Source organism: Phoenix dactylifera, unplaced genomic scaffold, assembly GCF_009389715.1.
Source record: "Phoenix dactylifera cultivar Barhee BC4 unplaced genomic scaffold, palm_55x_up_171113_PBpolish2nd_filt_p 000371F, whole genome shotgun sequence".
Classification (NCBI taxonomy): Eukaryota; Viridiplantae; Streptophyta; class Magnoliopsida; order Arecales; family Arecaceae; genus Phoenix; species Phoenix dactylifera.
Genome location: NW_024067823.1, coordinates 228,922 through 250,080, shown reverse-complemented (window position 1 = coordinate 250,080; position 21,159 = coordinate 228,922). Strand labels below are relative to the sequence as shown.

Here is a 21,159-nt window from a genome sequence, read left to right as displayed (position 1 = left end):
CATAAAAAAAAAAAAACAAGAAGAAAAGTTGGCCCAATATAAGAAGAAAGCAAACGCCACCGTCAAATGGCATGCGCAAGTGGTGGATCCAGCTCGCTTCCTACCCAAAAGATATGAATAAAAAAATAAAACTAAACAATGTTTTGAAAATAAATTAAGAAATATTAGTCCCATTGAAAGCGGTATTCCACCAAATCAAAAATATAAAAAGAAGGTAACACCTTCCTTATAAATAAAAATAAAAGAATGAAAATAAATAATGGTTTCATAATAAATTAAAAAAAGAAATACTTGCTCCGTTGATAGCTCTATCCCAACAAACAGAAAATATAAAAAGAAGGCTAACGACACAATCAAATGGCCAGAGTCATTGGTGAACCCAAGTGGCTTACCGCACGAAAGATAAGAATAAAAGAATAAAAATAAATAATATTTTGAAAAATAAAGTAAGAGATGCTTGTCTCATTGAAAGCGCTATCCCACCAAATCAAAACTATAGAAAGAAGGTAAATGACACCTTCCTTATAAATAAAAATAAAAGAATGAAAATGAACAATGGTTTCAAAATAAAATAAAAGATGCTTGCTCAGTTGATAGAAGTACTTCAGTTGAACCACTACCTTTCAAGGGTTGTTCTTGTTTCTTCTGTTGGTGGAGCCTTACAACAAAAGAAGGAAGCATTCTGATAGGAAGTTAAATTGAATCAAAGACCAGTCTAACAAGAAGCTGAACTTAATTAACTTCTAACTATCAGTCGGGTGCGATCTTCTCCTGATCATATTGCCTGCTGTTTCATCTACTTTTTCTCACAGGATATTACTTATTCCCCTTCTGCCTTCCAATTGTACATTGCATCCCTGTCTTCTTTGACTCTCATGTATATACTTTTCTCATATATTCAATAAATTGGGTGGCTCAGTTTTTCCTTGCCTCAAAAAAAGAAAAAAAACCAATGATTCTCATTAGAATATTTTCAAGATACGTGTTGCTTTAGAGTCCACGTGATTCTTCTACAGCAACATTTATTTCTCCTCTTCCAGTCGCAACAACGTGTTTCTTCTACAACAATGTGTTTCTGACCCAGACAATTTGTCCTCCCAGTCACGGGCAATTATTTCTTCTCTTCCTTCCCACCATCCTTTAACTAGTGTCTCGTCTTTGTGGAAGTTGAAACGAAAAAATGGCGATGATCCTAGATGCCTTCGTCTCTCGATTGTGTTCGATGCTATTAACTTATGCAAAGGAAGAGGCAGTCAAGATCTTAGGTGTGCCTGATGAAATCAAGAAGCTCCGTAAGAGGTTAGAGAGGATACAGGATGTTCTCAATGATGCAGAGAATAGACGGCTTGAGAACAACCAGGCCATCAACCGTTGGCTGAACGAGCTGCGAGATCTCATGTACGAGGCAGACGACATCATCGATGAATGCCAGATCGAGGGCGAGAAGCTTCGTAGTTTAAACTCATCCTCATCTCGTCGTGCTGAGTCGGTACGTTGTTGCTACCCTCCTATTGCTTGCTTTCACAAAGTCGGATTCCGTCATGAGATTGGCAATAGAATTAGAAATCTCAACCGTGAGCTTGAACAACTTGCCAAGGACAAAGATGACCTCCATCTTACACCTGCTCGTCGTGAAGATCGCTATAAGAGTAGGATAAGCCGCAAGACATCTTCTATTGTTGAACCTGATCTTGTGGGAGAGAAAATTGAGGATGATACGAGGAGGTTGGCGGATTTGCTGATAAAGGAAGATAACAAAAAAATCCAAGTCTTTGCCATTGTTGGCATGGGGGGGATAGGAAAAACTACTCTTGCTCAGAAGATATATAATGATAAGAGGCTTCGGGACAACTTCAACCCAAAGTCACGGATTTGGTTGTGCGTGTCCCCAGATTTTTCCGAGTCCGATTTACTGAGATCTATCATAAAGCAAGCTGGAGGTGATCCTGCAGAGGCTAAGGAGAAGGAAGTGCTTGAACCCATGCTTAGCCAAGTCATCAAGAACAAGTTCTTCCTAGTCTTGGATGATGTTTGGGATGCGCAAGTATGGGATGACCTACTAAGAAAGCCCTTGCAGAGTGGTTTGGCAGATAGTAGAATCTTGATAACAACTAGAAACATAAACATTGCCAGACAGATGGGAGCAAGACAAATCCATAGGGTGGAGAAGTTGTCTCAAGAGGATGGTTGGTCATTAATATGCAGGATGGTATTTAAGGAATGTGAGGAAGGAGACAAGCATGTGTTAAGTGATGTCGGGATGAGAATTGTAGAGAAATGTGATGGCCTTCCGCTTGCTCTTCGGACTGTTGGAGGGGTTCTTCGAACTAAGGAGAAAAGGCATTCAGAATGGGATAAAGTTCTCTCTAGTCCAGCATGGTCATTTACAAAACTTCCAAAAGAGGAGATGGGTCCGCTATACTTGAGCTATCTAGATTTACCACCTCTTCTCAAGCAGTGCTTCACTTGCCCTTCATTATTTCCCGAGGGCTACCTAATTCCTCAAGATCTTTTTGTCAGTTGTTGTATTGCAGAGGGCTTTGTCACATCCGAAGACAATACGCCCTTGGAAGATGTGGCCGAAGGGTGTTGGAAGGAGTTGGTGCAAAGGAACCTTCTACAGCCAGATCCTGCATATTATGATCAATCAGTTTGCAGGATGCATGACCTCCTGCGATCTCTAGCTCAGCTCATAACAGGGGATGAGTGCTTTGTCGGAGATGCACAAGCAATTGAAAACAAGATCACGTCCTCCTCCTCCTCATTGGCATCAATAAAATTACGCCGTTTATCGATTGTAGATGAAAAATTAGAAACCATACCAGACTTTATAATGGAACAGACATCCTTGAGGAACCTGTCATTCTTCCATACCCCACTTATTTGTGATCTTCCAGAAAATCTCTTCAAAAAGCTGAGGAGTTTAAGGGTCCTCAACTTACGTGAAACAGCCATTAACAATCTCCCAACTTTCTTGGGAGATCTTGTGCACCTTAGGAGTCTTGATCTCTCTGATACTAACATAAGAGAGATACCGGAGAGTATAAGAAATCTTAGAAATCTCCAATTCCTGGCACTCGAGAATTGTAAATATTTGCATAACCTCCCTCGTGGTGTCGTGGGGTTAATCAATCTAAGGATTCTAGACGTCACGGGTGCACCACTTGAGGGTCTGCCTGTGGGAATAGGGAGACTGAAACAACTACGTTCACTTTGGGGTTTTGTAGCGAATGGTTACGAGGGCTGCACCTTAGAGGAGTTGAAATCCCTCTCCCAGCTCAGGTTTATTAGCATGGTCAAATTGGAGAGGGTATCAGACAAGGATGAAGCAGGAGCTGCAGCACTTAAAGCCAAGCCCCATCTCACAGTTCTATTTCTGCATTGCACGCTACCGAGTAGCTCTTCTAATGTGCAGCAGTCTCGTGCAAATGATTACGAGGAGGAAGATATCAAAAGAATAGGGGAGGTCTTCGAGGAGCTCTGCCCACCGCCATGCCTCGAACAGCTTACAATCAATGGCTACTTCGGCCGTGAGTTTCCCAGCTGGATGATGACACCCTCCTCGTCATCACTCCGCAACCTGCGATGGATGGATCTGAAGAATTGTGCTATATGCCAGCAACTTCCACCCTTGGGAATGCTGCCACAACTAGATTACCTCTGGATTGAAGGTGCTTCTGAAGTCACGAGCATCGGGCCTGAATTCTTGTTGCTGGCGGACTCTTGCTTCTCCTCCTACTTCCCCAAACTAGAGGCACTTGGATTTAAAAACATGACTAATTGGGAAGAATGGTGGTGGCGGTTGGAGGAGGAGGACAACCAGACAACATCATTGCTACCTTCTCTCAAGGCATTGAAAATTGATGGATGTCCGAAGTTGAGGTACCTTCCGGAGAGCCTCCTCTGTCATGCCACCGCCTTGAAGGAGTTATATATTGATGGTGCCCACAGCCTGAGAGAAATACAAAACCACCCCTCTCTTACAGAATTGATCTTGATTAGCAACTCGAGGTTGGAGAGAGTGTCCAACTTTCCTAGACTCAAACACCTAGGCGTTTACGATTGTGAGGAATTGAAGTTTGTGGAGGGTGTGGATGCCGTGGAGCACATACAGCTCCCTGATCGAGAAGCAGAAAAGTCTCTCCCAGAGTGGTTAGTAGGTGCTGATGAAGAACAACCACGCTTCTCTTTGCTCCACAAGTTGACTCTCAAAAACAAAATCTATCGCCGAGGGCTGCCGGATTGGCCTCTAATCTTCTGACACATTACCCATGTTGAAGCAATCAGTTCCTCCTCTGTTTACATCTGCTTTAGAAAGCAAGAGATGTGAGATTACTTGCCAACTCCATGTGACTCTGCATCATTCTCATCATTTCAGGTACATATTCTGATCATATTACTCATGACCTTGCCTCCAAGAGAGGTTATGTGATACCAATTTTTTATTTATTTTCTTTTCTTGGCTGCCTTCTTCCATTGAATACATGGAATCGTTGTGTGTATATTGCATGATATGGAGCTTTTTGTACAGGACTTTCACCCAAGGACTGCAGCAGTAAGGAAGAAGGGAGGTCCAGGACTGGATGATATGCATAACAATGCCTTCCACTGGCTACCGTATGATTACTCATCTTAGTTGCACTGTGAATTAGATGACCCGAAATCAATCCTTCCCTTTGTTTGGCATGGGAAAAGCATGATATACAAGCCTTTCTAGGCCCGAGCTGTTGCCTTGGTCCATTTGGCTTAGTCAGTTGATGTCTTAAAATTGCTCGAAGAGATGCAAATTGAACGATCGTTAGGAACATTTCTTTTACCGATCCCCAATAAGACAATATTTCATTATGTGGTCTAATATCTATGTGATCTGAATTTTCTTCTTTTCTTTCACAAGCAGATTGATTCTCGGGACAGGATTGGCACATTCTCCTTCAAAACCAGTATCTCTCGTCTTCAACAACTTCAACAGCAATAATGACATGCAAATAGAAGTTTGAGAGGTAATTCGCTGTCAGACCCACAATTAGTGAAATCTAAGGGGAAAAAATAGCTCTACTAGTTGCTTGGGAGGGGGGAAATTTGGTGATAATTTATTCTCAAAAGTAAAAGATTGCTTGGTGAAAAACATCCTTCCACCTTTTGATTTTTTTGATGTGAAGAGCATATGTGAGGACCCATGCGGGCGTGTGTTTAGTCCCACATCGGTTATTCGCTGCGTAGATCTTGGGTACTTATACAGGATCAAGGATAATTTTGTAGCAATATCTTTCAGCCCGATCTTAAGCTCTGCTACTTTCGATTTTGTTTTTTTTTTTTAACTAAGCTTCTTTGTGGGATTATTGAATGTCTGTACATTTGTTTCCCCAGTTAACATTTGGATGCAGGTGGTTTGGGTTCATGCAAGATTCAGATAGGCCCAAAATGGTGCATGAAATATTTTTTAAAGTATATGATTTATATCACAAACCTGATGGCTTGATGGAGCCCGTCGTATTCAGTCCAAGGCTGAAAATGGATCGGATACTAATAAAGATTTTTCCTCCCAAATTCTTGAGTAGAAGTCTAGCATAAGAAAGACACAGCTAATGCGTACCTTCGCATTCCTCTCACTGATACTTGCGCCAGATCAGGTTTCTGGCACCTATAAATCCCTAGCAGCGCCGTCTTTCTTGATGGCTTGAAATTAGCAAAAATCAACACCCTCTAATTCAATGCCTGTTTAGGATAACATGCTCTCTCATTTTTTAACATCAAATATCATCTGATCATCGATCAAATTAAAATAGCCTGATTTCTCCCCTTAACCTGGAATGGGTAAGATTAAGTCTGGAAATCACTTTTGAAAGAAGAAACTAAATAAACTTTCCTAAAATTATTCCAAGCACGAAGCATCAAACAGTATATAAAATATCAGTACAGAAATACAAACAAATCATGTGGTGGAAGTGGCAGATAGGTCTTATACGAACCAAGTTCTTTTGTGGAAACAAAACTATTATATCACCCAAGCAAGGTCTTCAAACAACGCAATTGGCAGGTAAAAGAAAAATAGCAAAAAATTTAGTAGCTAGGTAAGGAGAACAAATTTCCAGATCATTCTTTATCTAAATGACAACAGATGCTCGAGTCTATGGAGGTAGAAACATAAGCAAATTGATCCTTGGGGCAGCACTCTTGCATACTCGATATGTACTAATGTTTTCAGCTCCAACAAGGTTCCCAACCAGCATTATCTATGCCTGCAGAAAATTGGGGGAGGAATGATCACGAGTCACAAAAGGCTGGACTTAAACAGAAATGAAATTTAAGAAGGGCGTCGATCATGCATTCATGAGGCAGACCTTGTTAGCAATGTTGTTTGAGAGCCAGTCCAATCCCTCATACAGACCCTCCCCAGACGTGGCACATGTGCTCTGGATGTACCTGGAGGAAACTGAATTTTACTAATCGAAGTATTGGAAGCAGAGAGGTTCGGGTACTTCAAAAGTACCATAGAAATTGCATTATTAAGAGAAGTCTTGAAAGGTTAAGCACCAAGTGAAGAACATGCAATATTTACCAGTGACGTTGACGGAGGGAGTGCAAGCCAAGCTTATCAGTGATTTCTGCGGCATTCATGGCATTAGGAAGATCTTGCTTGTTCGCAAAGACCAGCAGCACTGCATCCCTCAATTCATCCTGCCATGCAAAAAAAAATCTCAGTTATCCATTTTGCATGAGATGTAGCGATAGCGCTTAGAGCTTCTTACGTAATGTTCGACGCTAGCAGGCTTTAGTTGGCAAACCACGGAAGGGCCAGCCAAGGACTCCTACCCTAATAAATATTGATTTTTGTCAACCGACCTAGATGAAAACATTATGGTGGAACTATTTCCAGGCCCTTTTGATGGGGACATCAGAGCCCTTCATTCAGATGATTCTGAGCTCCCGGATTAAGTCAGACCCGGATTGGGTTCATTTGAGTCCGAGTCATTTTCTTTTATTACATTATTTACTTTTGCCTTAGTCAAGTCAATTTAGTAGGTTGTTTTGTTATTAGACTAGTCAATTGGGTTTATGTAATTGGGTCAATTTAGTGGATCAATTTTGGTAAGAAATTAATTGATGTAAGGGTCCAAATTTAGTCGGTGTCAATTGATTGATTTGGTCAATTGATTACTTGATTTGGTCAAAATGTAAAGTCTATATAAAGACCACCGCTCTCATGTATCAGGCGATTGATGATTGAATAAAAAAACCCTAGCTTCCTTCTTGTTCTTCTTCTTCCTCCTCCTCTTCTCTTCTTCTTATTCCTCCTCCTCTTCTCTTCTTCCTGCGTCTCTATAACCTCTTCTTCCTTCTTCCCTTCTTCTTCCTCTCTCTCTTCCTCCCTGCAGTGGTCCGCCATCACCTTTGTTTGACTTCCATTTAATGATCACGGCCAGCTTGTTTTCATTTTAATATGCCATACTTAATACACAACCATGACTGTTCTACATCCAGAGGTCTTGCTTTATACACAATGCGTGGAACATAAATTACACAGCAATTGAGACTAGGGTCCAGGAATGAAAATTGATGTCAACTCGGATGGCAGGTAAACCAGGAACCAGAAGTTGCCCAAACAGAAACCAATACAGATGAGTCATTATAAGGTTACATCTACTGTGTTTGGTGGACTGCCATATGGCATGTTTCTTGCAACTCCACTATAATTTTTCACAATGCTTTCTAAGAAGGTTACAAACCAAAGTGATCCTTATATTAATAATAATGATGGCATAATGTATTCCTCCTGATGGTGATGATAATGATGATAATTATCATCATCATCAACAACAGAATATTTCTCTAAGCACTTCCAAAATAAATATACAAGAGCAATAAAAAGAGGCTCAGGGGTAGTTTACAGTATCAGACATGCTGCACAAGAGGAATAAAACAAAGCACATTATTGACATAAGTTGGCATTCTTATGAGTGATTGGAGCAATACGGTATGGAAAACTATAGCTTTTGGAAAAGAAGTCGGGGGGGTGAGGAAGCAATACTCCACTAGTCTGGATAGAGTATCCTGACAGTAAGGCTACTACAGTATGGATATATTTTTTTTAAGAAAAAGAAACTATTCTTTTGATTATAGAGCAGCCAAATTTATCCATCCTCACAGTAAGGCTACCGCAGTATGGAACGAATTATTTTAACAAAAATAAGAAACTAGTTATTTTTATTATACAACAGCCAAATTTATCCTATTACTTCATTCTATTCAGGAATTACCTATTTAGTAGTATAGGCATCAAACATTTCAAAGAAAAGTCTAAAAGAGAGAAGGATAAATATGGCCGGCCCCCCAACTGAAAACTTAATGAGCCCCCATAAACACGAAGAAGTTCAATTTTCTACACAAAATAATCAAATTGAAACTATATGAAAAATGATTTTACAAAGATGCCCCATTAAGCATCCTGTGCAATTCATCTCTAGCCTCAACAATACGATCTCTGTCATTGCTGTCGACAACAAAGATAAGGCCCTGGGTGTTCTGGAAGTAATGTCTCCATAGAGGTCGGATCTGATAATATCAGCACACAAAAGATCATTACCATCAAGTATATGCAGGCCATGAGAAATGTATTTTTTACTTGAGATCTTAAACCCAACTTGTTCAAGCTGTAGTGGATTGAAAAGAAACAAAGTGAGAGATTATACAGAAGCTTTGAACTCTCTCTCTCTCTCTCTCTTGTTGGAAATATAGAAAGAGAGATTAGAGAGGAAAGATGGAGAGGAAGAATATTTCAGATTTTTTTCTATTCACTTTGGCTCTTGCCTTGCTTACAAAACTATAAGACTTACATGGTATTTATAGAACTTCTAGGTACATGAATAAACCTAAGTACATGAACCACTTAAATGCACATAGAAAACCCAAAAGACATAAACCACTTAAATGCACATAGAAAACTCAAAAGTCATGAACTACTTAAATACATATACATGAATCACCATTCTCAAGGTGACCCTTCACATATTCATGAATCCTCCAAAAGTCATTCATTAAATTAAGTTTACTTTTCAACACCCCCCTTTAAACTTAATTTGTTGTAACTCCAAGCATCATCCTCAACTTGCTAAAAATGTCATACTTGAGAGGCTTAGTAAAAATATCTGCAACTTGATCATGGGTCTTCACATACTTCACTTGCACTTCATTCTTTGCAATGCAATTTCTAAGAAAATGATACCTTGTATCTATATGCTTGCTTCTATCATGAAAAACCGGGTTCTTTGCCAATGCAATGGTCGACTTATTGTCAACAAAAATCTCCGTGGCCTCCTCTTGTGGCATTTGTAACTCCTTCAATAATCTTCTTAACCATATGGCATGACAAACACAAGAAGTAGCAGCAACATATTCAGCTTCACAAGTAGAAAGTGTCACGATTGGTTGCTTCTTCGAACTCCAAGTAAAAGCTGTATTTCCCAAGTAGAAAATGAAACCGGTAGTGCTCTTCCGGTCATCCATATCTCCGGCCCAATCACTATCACTATAGCCCACAAGCTTAAATTCATTAGAACATGAATAAAGCAAGCCAAAACTGATTGTACCTTTGATGTAACGAAGAATTCGTTTCGCCGCTTTGAAATGTGTCATGCTTGGTGACTCCATAAACCGACTAATAAGCCCAACTCCAAAAAGTATATCCGGTCTTGTGCAAGTTAGGTATCTCAAACTTCCAACTAAACTTTTGAAGGTTGTAGAGTCTACCTTCTCTCCTTCTTCATGCTTAGACAGCTTTACTCCACATTCCACCGGAGTATTCACAGGTTGACAATCTTTCATCTTGAACCTCTTAAGGATTTCCTTGGCAAAACCTTCTTGAGAAATAAAAATTCCATCCTCCATTTGTTTGATCTCAATGCCAAGATAATAAGACATGAGACCAATATCCGTCATTTCAAATTCTTTAGTCATAGCTTGCTTAAACTCTCCAAACATACTTGGATTATTGCCCGTAAAAATCAAATCATCAACATATAAGCAAATAAGTAAAATATCTCCATTTTCACGCACCTTAGCATAGAGAGCATGCTCATGTGGGCACTTGGTAAACCCATTCTTTTGGAAATACTTGTCAATCTGACTATTCCAAGCCCTTGGCGCTTGCTTCAAACCATACAATGCTTTCTTCAACTTCAACACTTTGTCTTCATGGCCTTTGATCACATAGCCCAAAGGTTGTTCAACATAAACCTCTTCCTCAAGAATGCCATTCAAGAAAGCTGATTTGACATCCATTTGATAAATCTTCCACTTCTTTTGTGCTGCAAGTGAGATTATCATTCGGATGGTCTCCAACCGTGCAACAGGAGCAAACACTTCACCATAGTCAATCCCGGGACGTTGGCTGTATCCCTTGGCTACCAACCTTGCCTTGTATCTCTCTACTTCACCTTTAGCATTCTTCTTTTCTTTGAAAACCCACTTCACACCAATGGGCTTTTGACCTTCTGGTATAGTTGCTAGCTCCCAAGTGTCATTCTTCTCAATTGACTTGATCTCTTCATCCATGGCAATTCTCCACTTCTCATCTTTGACCGCTTCTTCAAAAACTATGGGCTCACAATCGGCAAAGTGACAAAAAAGAGTTAAATCATCACTTAAATTTTTTGTTACCTCATAAAGATCTTGAAGACTCCTCATTCGTGGTTGCCTTTCACTAGAGCTTCCACTAGAAGATGAAGAAAATGTACTAGGAGTTGTTGGTGATCGAGGTGTTATGGGCTCTTGAACTTCTCTTCTTTGTTCCTCTTCATCAAGGAATGGAAAGAAATCATACCTCTCCTTATCTTCATTACTCCAATCCCAAGAATCTTCTTCATCGAACTCCACATCTCTACTAATAGTCGCCTTGCCAACACTTGGATTGTAGAGCTTGTAGCCTTTGGAACGTTGATCATACCCGATGAAGATCTGCTTCTTGCTTTTATCATCAAGCTTGGACCTCTCTTGATCAGGTACATGAACATAGCCAATGCTTCCAAAAACTCTTAAATGGGAAACACTTGGCTTTCTTCCGCTCCATGCTTCTTGAGGAGTTTTGTTCCATAGGCTTCTAGTTGGACACCGGTTGGATAGGTACACTGCACAGTCAACCGCTTCCGCCCAAAATTCTTTTGGCATCTTCTTTGTCTTCAACATGCTTCGAGCCATATTGAGAATGCTCCTATTCTTCCTTTCGACGACACCATTTTGTTGTGGAGATCTTGGAACGGTCAAAAACCGCCGAATGCCATTTGCTTCACAAAACTCATTAAACTTGTTAGAAGTAAACTCTCCCCCTCTATCCGTTCTCAAGGCTTTAATACAATAGCCACTTTGTTTTTCAACAAGTGCTTTAAATTTTCTAAAAGCACCAAATACTTCAGATTTTTCTTTCAAGAAATAAACCCAAGTTTTTCTACTACAATCATCAATAAAGAGAAGAAAATACCGATTGTTACCAAATGAAGAAGGCTTGATTGGTCCACAAACATCGGCATGAACAAGTTCAAGTGGCTCCCTTGCTCTTGAAGTAGTTTCTTTTGGAAAACTCTTTCGGAATTGTTTGCCAACAAGACACCCTTCACATAGTTGATCCGGTTGGTCAATAGTTGGCAAGCCCTTCAACATCTCTTTTTGTTCCAACAACTTCAAGTCTCCAAAATTTACATGCCCAAGCCTCAAATGCCAAAGCCAAGATGAATCTTTCAAACAAGTCTTGAGACATTTAGCAACATCAGTTTGGATGTCAAGCAAAAACATCCTATTTTTTGTCATGGGTACCTTAGCAATCACATTCTCCCTATCATCTTGAAGTAAGAGACTACGATTTTTCATATGAACCTCGTAGTTCTTCTCCAAAAGTTGTCCCAAACTCAAAATATTACTTTTCATACTTGGAATATAATAAACATTACTCATAAGTTGATGGCCACCATCTTTCATACGAATTAAAATCGTACCTTTGCCTTCAATTGGAACTTTAGAGTTATCTCCAAAAGTGACAAACCCGGTCACCGATTCGTCAATTTCCACAAATTTGCTTTTATCTCCACACATGTGATTGCTTGCGGCATTATCAAGATACCACAAATCTTTCTTGCTTCTTTCTTCTCCTTTGAAGGCTAGCAACAAAGTGGCCTCCGCTTCTTCATTTTCAACATGATGCACTACAAAAGAAAGGAAATCTCCCGACGCTTTTTTTGGTCTATACCGACGCTTATAAGCGTCGGCGAATTCCAAGCCCACGCTTCGCAAAGCGTGGCTCAGACGTCGGGCAGGTGGGCGTGGGTCGGGTTTAACCCGACGCGTTTAAAAAGCGTCGTTGGTCTATGCCGACGCTTTTAAGCGTCGTTCCTTTTATCATACGCCGACGCTTATAAGCGTCGGCGAGATGGGTTGCTTTTCCCGACGCATTTAAGCGTCGTTTCTTCTATCAGACTCCGGGGAGAAGGGTTGGTTACTACGGGTTTAGGCCGACGCTTAAAAGCGTCGTTACAGGCTTGCTTTTCCCGACGCTTTTAAGCGTTGTTTCTTCTATCAGACTCCGACGCTTATAAGCGTCGGGGAGAATCGTCGGTTACAACGGGTTTAGGCCGACGCTTAAAAGCGTCGTTAAAGGCGTGCCATTAGCTTTTTTTTCTGTTGCATTTCCCGACGCTTATAAGCGTTGGCATTAAATTTTTTTTTAAAAAAAAAATTTTGTAACAGTAATTTTTAAATACTCTGTACATTAAATTCTTACAAAACAATAGAAACAAATACACTGAATCACATATATAACAAAATATGAGTCACAAACAAGAACTTTGATTGCATTCATATTATCATATTTGATTACATTGTACTTCAAAAACATTCTAAAAACATACAAGTCAAATTCCTAAGTACACAATCTACAATGTATCAAGGGTCGGCATCATCATCTCTACAATATTGTCATTAAGCTTGGGGCGAGCCCAGTCAACCAAGCTCTGCTGCTTGCTCGGGCGAGTCTTGTCCACATACCGGCGTCCTATTAAGAGCTCAAGAAGGACAACCCCGAAGCTATATCAGCATTCTTGAAGGGTCTCAAATGCTTCATCTCCGGATGTGCAGCGAGAATCCAGAAACGGTCGTGTTCACGCCGAAATGTCTGAAGAGCGGTACGCTTTGTAGCATCCCAAATGCAAATGCTTCTATCCTCGGAGTTGGACACAATGATGCCTTGCCTCGTATGGAATATAACACAGGATACATTGCTCGTGTGCCCTCTCAACGTGTCCATTTCCCAAGCCTCCGTATCTGCCAAATAAAAAGTAGATCTGATTAGATCCTTTGTATGTTTTATTTCTTTGACTAGAAAAACTTGTAGGTTCCAACAACCAAACTTCTTCATAGCAGTCGTTTAATTACATAGAAAATGGACAGAAGATAGTGATTGTTAGCATGCAAGGAAGGATAAAACAACTAAATATGATAATTATGCTTTACATTGAAAATTCTAGTTCTAAGTTCTCCAAGAAATTTCTGATTCTCTTAAAGCAATCTAAACAGAATCAATAAGACCATAAGTTAACCTTCTATAGCCATGCAGCATCACAAATTATATTAATTTTTTGGTATGTCCAAACACTCAAACCAGTTTTAGCACTAAATTTCCATTTCTATAGTGTACTTATTTTGTATATGAATTATCAAAGTCGACATCTTGACATGGCCATAGAGGATTTACCATTCATTCGCCACAACTTTACTTGCCTATCATCAGCCCCAGAAACAATAAGAGGAAGGTTTGGATGGAATGACGCCCAATTGACTCCACGATCATGACCTTCTAACACATACTTGACTATAACATCAACTCCCCCCAACAAATATGTGTTCATCCGGTTCAGACGCGAGGTGTCATCGGCTAGGGCCACTATATCAGCATGCACCATACAAGATTACATCGCAACTAATATGATATTATCATGGGATTGGACTGGCACATTCATTTTAGCTAGTAATCATGCAATTCTCGTTAGAAAAGTTCAAGAAAAAGGCATCTGACAAATGTGATAATATACTACAAAGAATCCTCGTATTTCATTGAAATAGCATAGAAAGTATCCATGTAAAAACCAATCAAGTTTAGAAGTGCTTCTAATTGCTCATGATATTTAAAAAATGAATGCCAGAGACTACCAGTTGATATTAATCTGCAGACAAATGCAAAATGCTTGGTAATCAGTCAAGGGGTATCTGCAGAACAGAAATTTGGTGTTTACTGTTTACATAAATCTACAAACAAGCAACCGCAAGTATGGGTACTTATTTACCTATAATCCATTAGATACTTCGACTTCCCAATCCTACCAAGTTGTAGAATTGTTTGTCTTCCTTTCTCCTACCCATTCCATGAAAGCGTAAGTCAGATCTTTCGGAGAAACTCGATACAGAAAATTCTAAATACGCATAACAGTCTAGCAAACTATTAACAGATGCAGGACGCTGCAAGTTTACTACAAATCGAAAACCTAACATGATACGAATTATATATACAATTGTATAGTTTTATTGAAAATCGAGGATTTTGCAGAACAAGAAAGAAGGTACCTCCATGATCAGCTGAAAATTTTTCGCTGACGCCTGAATTCTGGGACCTGTTCTTCCTGCCCTCTCTCTGAAATCGAGTTCATATCGCCTTGTAACCTAAAAATGAGATTAGGAGGTAAAATATAGCATGGATGTGGCATATCAAGGTAAAAGATTCGCATCCAAAATTCAGGATGGTAATTTTAAGGGCCTACATTGTTGTAGTATGGAACTCTTGAGACGAGTTGACAGGCTCTATTCCTTTTCTCCTCCCAGTCTTTGGGAAGTCCATTGATATGCTGAATCTGCAATGTTCTTAAAATTAGAGCCCAATTGCATTGTCTCTTCTTTAATTTCTGCTTCCTTTTGCTCTCCTTTTCTGAATTAAGATATTAGATGATCCGAACTATGAGTATCACCTGAGTTGTTTTTGTGTTTTTAAGTTGCATTGATTGGTGCTTGGGAATCCAAGCCCTCATGCTTCTAAAGCTCCCTGTGAGAGTAGTTATAGTAGGTACAAACCTGCCATATCATGTAGAGCACTTTTTAAATACCAGTGTCTAAAGCATTCTTTGCATAGAAACAGATATTAAAAGCAAGACTTAAATTAACAAGCATTTGGCACGCAATGAACCAAGCAAATAAAAAAAATCAAAAAGAGAAGTAAAATAGTTATAAGTTATGTATCAGACACCGTGATGACAGACAACTATCTGAGATGAATTTTATCACAGCATATCAACTTTTTTTAATGGTCAATTTGGCATCTTGTAAGTGTGCAGTTCATACGAGTATTTTAATGACAGCATGCTAAAGGCAACAATTTTCACATCAAACACAAATACCTGAACAAAGATCACATCAATTCTCTCAGTGTTTGCTGTTCTCTCTTTGCTCGCTGCAAACATCTGGCCGCACTTACTGACCTAACCACCAAAAATCATGCAAATTATGCCAACTTTTAGCAATATAGAACGATTATTAAAGCCCGATAAATTTTGAAAAGAGATGATAATCCATGGCATGCAAAGAAAATTGTCTAACTATAAACTAACAACTCACCAACCGAACAGCAGCGGACCTCACCAGCTCACCTTCATCCCTGAGAAGATATATATCAGACAAGATGTAAGATTTTTAGAAGATGGCTACCGTAGTTTTTTTTTTTTATAACAGTACAATATAACTCCTAATGGGACATATGAGGTTAGATGGTTTTTTTTTTTTTTTGCAATATATATGTTTCTAGTCTCTTTGTCATAACTTCAATGATCATAACTTCAACTTTCTACGGCAGTAAAAGTATATCTTCTTTTGCTGATGTAAAAGAATAGCCATAACTATGTTAGTGCAAAGATAGCAAATAAATGAGTCAAATAAAAGATAGCAAAGATAGTGTAAATAACTATGTTCATCAAAATCCAAATGAGCCCGAGAGAGGAGGTATCAAATCATTTCACGCGAATCAAGAAAAGTTCTAGTAAACTAATATAACAGGAAACCATCCAAATCCAGCCATTTCCAGACAACGAAAAACTGAAAGCAACTAAACGGAACAGACAAAGGTTTTTCAAGGTAAAATACACAAGAGAGCGCGAAGAAATAACAGAGTAGCACTAAAACAAGTAAATGCACCAGATCCAGCCATTTCAAGTGGAAAAAAATTCCAAAAATTAATCAGAAACCGAAAAAACCCAAAAAAAATAAAAAACCATAGAGTCGTCCCCGATCCAGTAGAAAGGAGCACAAAACTGAATTAAATTCAAGGCAAAAAATCAAATAACAGAACTCATTCTCCATGGCCTAAAGAAAAACGAGGAACGACGAGATCACACCTCTGGGGTAAGATGCGAGAAGAATCTTTGGCGCTTTGTTCCCGGCCTCGGAGTGGACACGGGAGTTGGGGAGGAGGAACCCCCAATTTATAGGCGAAGCCCGAACGACGCGCTTTGGACTGCTGCTTCCGAGCGAGATCCAGATCTGACCGCCTGCGGTTCCACGGGCCGCGCGATCTCGTACCCAGCAGCAGCCCCTTATTTTTTTTCTTTTTTTTGCTGAAAGCGGCAGCCCCTTAATCGGGAGTCGGTGGCGGACAACGACTCCCAGCTGCCCGTAACTTCTTTTGCTGATGCTCGGACGGCGCCGGAGAGGAGGGAGGAGGAGGAGATCCTCGGGCGGAGGCAAAGCTAGAGAATCTGTAAAAAAAGAGAAAAACACCCACGAACACACGAACAAGAAGAGGCGGAGAAGGAGGAGAACAAGCGAGAAGGAGGGAGAAGAGGGAGGAGGAGAAAAATACCTCAGGTGGAAGAGATCGGGGTTGGTCGGTCGGCGCCGGAGAGGAGGGAGGAGGAGAGGAGGCTTGGAATCCGACGGTCGGCACCGGAGAGGAGGAAGACGGTTGACTAGGGCAGTGCCGGAGAGGAGGAAGACGGAAGCCGGAGAGGAGAAATAGGGGAAGTAGCCAGCGCAGAATGAGGGTTCGATCGGGGTCGGGCGCTGAGTTTTGAGGGATTCTACGCGTCGGGTATATTCGACGCTTATAACCGTCGTGTTATCCAAGGGCCAAAAGTGACGCTTAAAAGCGTCGTTCTAGGTCCAGTTCCACCCCTTCCAGCGACGATTTCGCTAGAGGGCTGTGACGACGCTTTTAAGCGTCGTCTATTCCTTTAAATTGCCGACGCTCTTAATAAGTGTCGGGAAAAGTTGACCCGGTAAAAACTTTTGCCGACGCTTTCTCCTAGCGTCGGCAAAAATGGGTCGGCTTTCTCTAATTTTACTGTAGTGATGAGCCTTCTCTTCAACATTGAAAGGAGAACTCCAACACTCCCGAGCATAGTGCCCAATCTTTTGACAATTGTAACACCGAACTTTGGACTTATCATTTTGCCTTGTGTAGTTTCCTCTACCACGGCCTCTTGACAAATACCTCCTTTCTTCATTGTTGGAGTATTGATTGCCTTGTCCACCTCTTCCTCTTCCTCTTCCTCCTCTCCCTCGACCTTGTCCACCTCCACGTCCTCTTCCTTGTTGACTTTTCCCAAACTCCCTTTCTTTCTCCTTCACCGAGAGCTTAGTGGCTAGAACTTGCTCGATCGGCTCCTCCTTCTTCTTGTTGATTCTCTCTTCATGGGCTTGTAACGAACCCATAAGTTGATCAACCGTCATAGTCTCCAAATCTTTGGACTCCTCGATGGCTACGACGATGTAATCAAACTTCGAATGCAACGAACGAAGAATTTTCTCAATGACTCGGACATCCTCCAATCTTTCTCCATACCTCTTCATTTGATTTACTATGGCCAACACCCTCGAAAAGAAATCTGCAATAGACTCGGATTCTTGCATTCGTATGCCTTCAAAATCTCCTCGTAGCATTTGAAGGCGTACTTTCTTCACTTTATCAACTCCTTGGTAGGAGTTTTGAAAGATCTCCCATGCTTGCTTGGCGGTGGTCGCATTCGCCACTCTCTCGAACATGACTTCATCCAAACATTGATGGATGAGGGTGAGAGCTTGTTGGTCCTTCTTCCGCATTCTGGGTAGAGCCTCCCTTTGAGCAGGACTCATCAAAGCTTCTTCACGAGGCTCCTCATAGCCTCTATCCACGATCTCCCACACATCTTGCGATCCAAGCAAAGCCTTCATACGAATGCACCAATTCTCATAATTCTCTTTTGTAAGGCGAGGGAATTGAAATGGGAAGGTAGAATTGGCCATCTCCAGGATCAAGAAACTGGAGCTCTGATACCAGTTTGTTGGAAATATAGAAAGAGAGATTAGAGAGGAAAGATGGAGAGGAAGAATATTTCAGATTTTTTTCTATTCACTTTGGCTCTTGCCTTGCTTACAAAACTATAAGACTTACATGGTATTTATAGAACTTCTAGGTACATGAATAAACCTAAGTACATGAACCACTTAAATGCACATAGAAAACCCAAAAGACATAAACCACTTAAATGCACATAGAAAACTCAAAAGACATGAACTACTTAAATACATATACATGAATCACCATTCTCAAGGTGACCCTTCACATATTCATGAATCCTCCAAAAGTCATTCATTAAATTAAGTTTACTTTTCAACATCTCTCTCTCTCTCTCTCTCTCTCTCTCTCTCTCTCTCTCTCTCTCTCTCTCTCTCTCTCTCTCTCTCTCTGTGTGTGTGTGTGTGTGTGTGTGGGTGGGTGCACGGGCATGTATACACATATGAAAACCACTATCTATAAGTTGGGGAAAATATCTCAGGAATGCAGTAAGCACTGGTATACCTCCCAGCAAACATTTATCACATTGGGATAATTAGACTAAAAAGGATTCATGTAATCATTAGGTTTTTATATACTAACTTTTGATTAATTGGTGATACCAATACAAACAATTTGCTGCTTTAGAAACAACAACAGCTTCTTGTAAAATCACCTAATTCACTAAAATCTCATGCACATCGCGAACTGGGTCCCGAAAGATCCAGCTTCTTGTACAATTTGGTCTGATACTATTCTCTCAAAAGAAATGTGGTCTAATACTAAAAGATTGGATCAAAATTGTTATTTGAGAATGCATTCAAATCATTTGGTCTTATGTACCAAAAAAAATAATTTGGTCTGATACTACATAGGTGTTGCTTTAGAGTCCACGTGATTCTTCTACAACTACAGTAGTCCTTTAGGCCTGACCCAGACTATTTGTCCTTCCAGTCACGGGGCTGTCTCGATCGAACAATTTGACCCAGACATTCATTGGTTCTCTTCCTTCCCACCATCCTTCAACCAGTGACTCGTCTTTGTAGAAGTTCAAGTGAAAAAATGGCGTTGAACCTGGATGCCTTTGTGTGACATGCTTTTAACCTATGCAAAGGAAGAGGCTCTCAAGATCTTGGGTGTGCCCGATGAAATCAAGAAGCTTCATGGGAGTGATGGTTCCCATCTTCCTTGTGAGAAGCCCTGCTTTTTGCTAGGAGTGGAGACAGGATTATTTACCTAGGGGACCGATATAGAATTTTAAAATTATCGACATCTTTTTAAAATGCACAATAGTATAATTAGACTTGTGCTTTGCAATAAATAGAGAAGCTATAACACTTCACTGGATGCATTGCCAATAAAGGTCATTTTTACTTTTAAGAAAAAAAGGGGCCTTGTTATTAGAGTGATTTATTTTTATATGTAAATTGAGAAAGAGACAAGATGTGAAATAGATTTTGGAGCTAGATGATTAAAATAATAAAGAGCTTAATGGAAAGACCAATTCATCTGAAGACTTGGCAATATAACCAAGATCAATAACTGAAATTTTACTAGCCAGTAACAGAAAATATTGGCATAGGGTTTGGGGTTTATTTAAAATGCTAAGTAATAAAATATGGATCACTTGCACGGTTAGAAAAGCATGGCCGATGAAATTTTAATGAGTTATAAATCAAAACTAAGAGAGCATCTAATAATGTATAAAAATATTTTGAACCTAAGAAATATTAATGAATTAAAATCTGAAATTAGAAGGAAAAACAAAAGAAACTAGGAGAGTAAGAGCCGTACCTATATTATAATACCCCCTCTTAAAATAAATAAATTTTAGTGATTTATAATTCTATAAAGTCTCTTATTTTTTAAGAAAAAATATACATTGGAGTCTTCCTTCTTTTTCATGCACGAGTCATATGGAAGTTCGTACGTGCAAAAGAATTAATTCGAAGAAGTTTCAGTCATGCCTATGCGGTAATTTTTTTTTGTTTTCGCTGAGACTAGCGTTTCACATTGGGTTCGACCCACAGTCCCTTTTAAACCCAACTAAGTTGGGCTCAGGCTGGGCTTGGTCCGAGCCACAGTCCCTTTTAAACCTAACTAATTTAGGCTCGGGACTAAACTTAGGCCGAGTCAAAGAAAAAGGGTATTTGGGCTATGAACCTGATTGTAAACCCATTATCTAAGTTATTGGACATGAATATGAATAAGCCCAGTGACTGAATCAGGCCAAGAGCCTATTCTTGAAATTTAATCAAGTTTTGGGCTTAAATACAAATGGGCTCTGTAACTGAATCAGGCCAGACGCCTGATTCAGGTTTGACCCAATTTCTGGTTCAGGTCCGGGCTCATTTGTATTCGACCTGAACCAGACATTGGGTCAGACTTAAACCAGAAATTTGATTAGACCTTAACTAGAAATTGGATCAAACCTGAACCAGCAATTGGATGAGACCTAAACGAGGAATTTGATTAGTTCTGAACCAGAAATTGGGTCAGACCTGAACCAGAAATTTGATTAGACCTGAACTAGAAATTGAATCAGGCTACCAGAAATTTGATTAGACAAGAACCAGAAATTGAATCAGGCTAGGGGCCTGAAAATAAAATTGAGTCCTATAGATGGACTATAAATGGGTCAATTAAGAAAAGAGTGTAAATAAATAAAAATTGAATGTGTAAGTAACAAATAATTTGATGATATTGCTAGGTATTGAAAATTTGTCATCTGAACTTAGGACTTTGTAAGCAAATTGACGTAAGTGACCTTGACACAATCTTATTGTTTTCTATTAAATGAAACTAATTGTATATAAAATTATATATTA

General features: G+C 39.8%; 3 protein-coding genes and 1 long non-coding RNA gene across 7 annotated transcripts; 1 reads left to right on the top strand and 3 right to left on the bottom strand.

Annotated features, from left to right (window-relative positions):
• The first annotated feature begins 1,180 nt into the window (after positions 1–1,180).
• On the top strand, positions 1,181–5,302 carry LOC113461489 (putative disease resistance protein RGA3). The gene is made up of 2 exons (XM_039118548.1): positions 1,181–4,378; positions 4,532–5,302. The coding sequence occupies exon 1, from the start codon at positions 1,181–1,183 to the stop codon at positions 4,259–4,261; it is 3,081 nt and encodes a 1,026-aa protein (XP_038974476.1). The 3' UTR covers positions 4,262–4,378; positions 4,532–5,302.
• A 674-nt stretch (positions 5,303–5,976) lies between these two features.
• Positions 5,977–8,562, bottom strand: LOC120105794 (ADP-ribosylation factor 2-like; the record flags this gene model as incomplete). The annotated part of the gene is made up of 4 exons (XM_039118533.1): positions 5,977–6,239; positions 6,342–6,423; positions 6,560–6,667; positions 8,426–8,562. Coding segments are annotated over 4 exons (333 nt in total), but the record flags the coding sequence as incomplete, so codon positions are not given.
• Positions 8,563–12,817: 4,255 nt separating this feature from the next.
• LOC120105793 lies at positions 12,818–17,103 on the bottom strand. 4 transcript variants are annotated; one of them, XR_005508086.1, is made up of 10 exons: positions 16,880–17,103; positions 16,416–16,775; positions 15,643–15,682; positions 15,426–15,506; positions 15,000–15,102; positions 14,796–14,885; positions 14,602–14,697; positions 14,325–14,392; positions 14,191–14,247; positions 12,818–13,305 (listed from the first exon to the last, which is right to left on the bottom strand). It is a non-coding gene; the product is annotated as an uncharacterized LOC120105793 (long non-coding RNA). The 4 variants fall into 4 exon arrangements; XR_005508083.1 differs by having other exon boundaries at positions 16,416–17,098; XR_005508084.1 differs by lacking the exon at positions 14,191–14,247 and having other exon boundaries at positions 16,416–17,097.
• Positions 17,104–17,241: 138 nt separating this feature from the next.
• On the bottom strand, positions 17,242–18,300 carry LOC120105803. Its single transcript, XM_039118547.1, has one exon. The coding sequence runs from the start codon at positions 18,298–18,300 to the stop codon at positions 17,242–17,244; it is 1,059 nt and encodes a 352-aa protein (XP_038974475.1).
• Positions 18,301–21,159: the final 2,859 nt, after the last annotated feature.

Bases quoted from the DNA above. Each gene is read 5' to 3' on its own strand.
- LOC120105803 (XM_039118547.1), bottom strand. From the start codon at position 18,300: ATGGCCAATTCTACCTTCCCATTTCAATTCCCTCGCCTTACAAAAGAG.
- LOC113461489 (XM_039118548.1), top strand. From the start codon at position 1,181: ATGGCGATGATCCTAGATGCCTTCGTCTCTCGATTGTGTTCGATGCTA.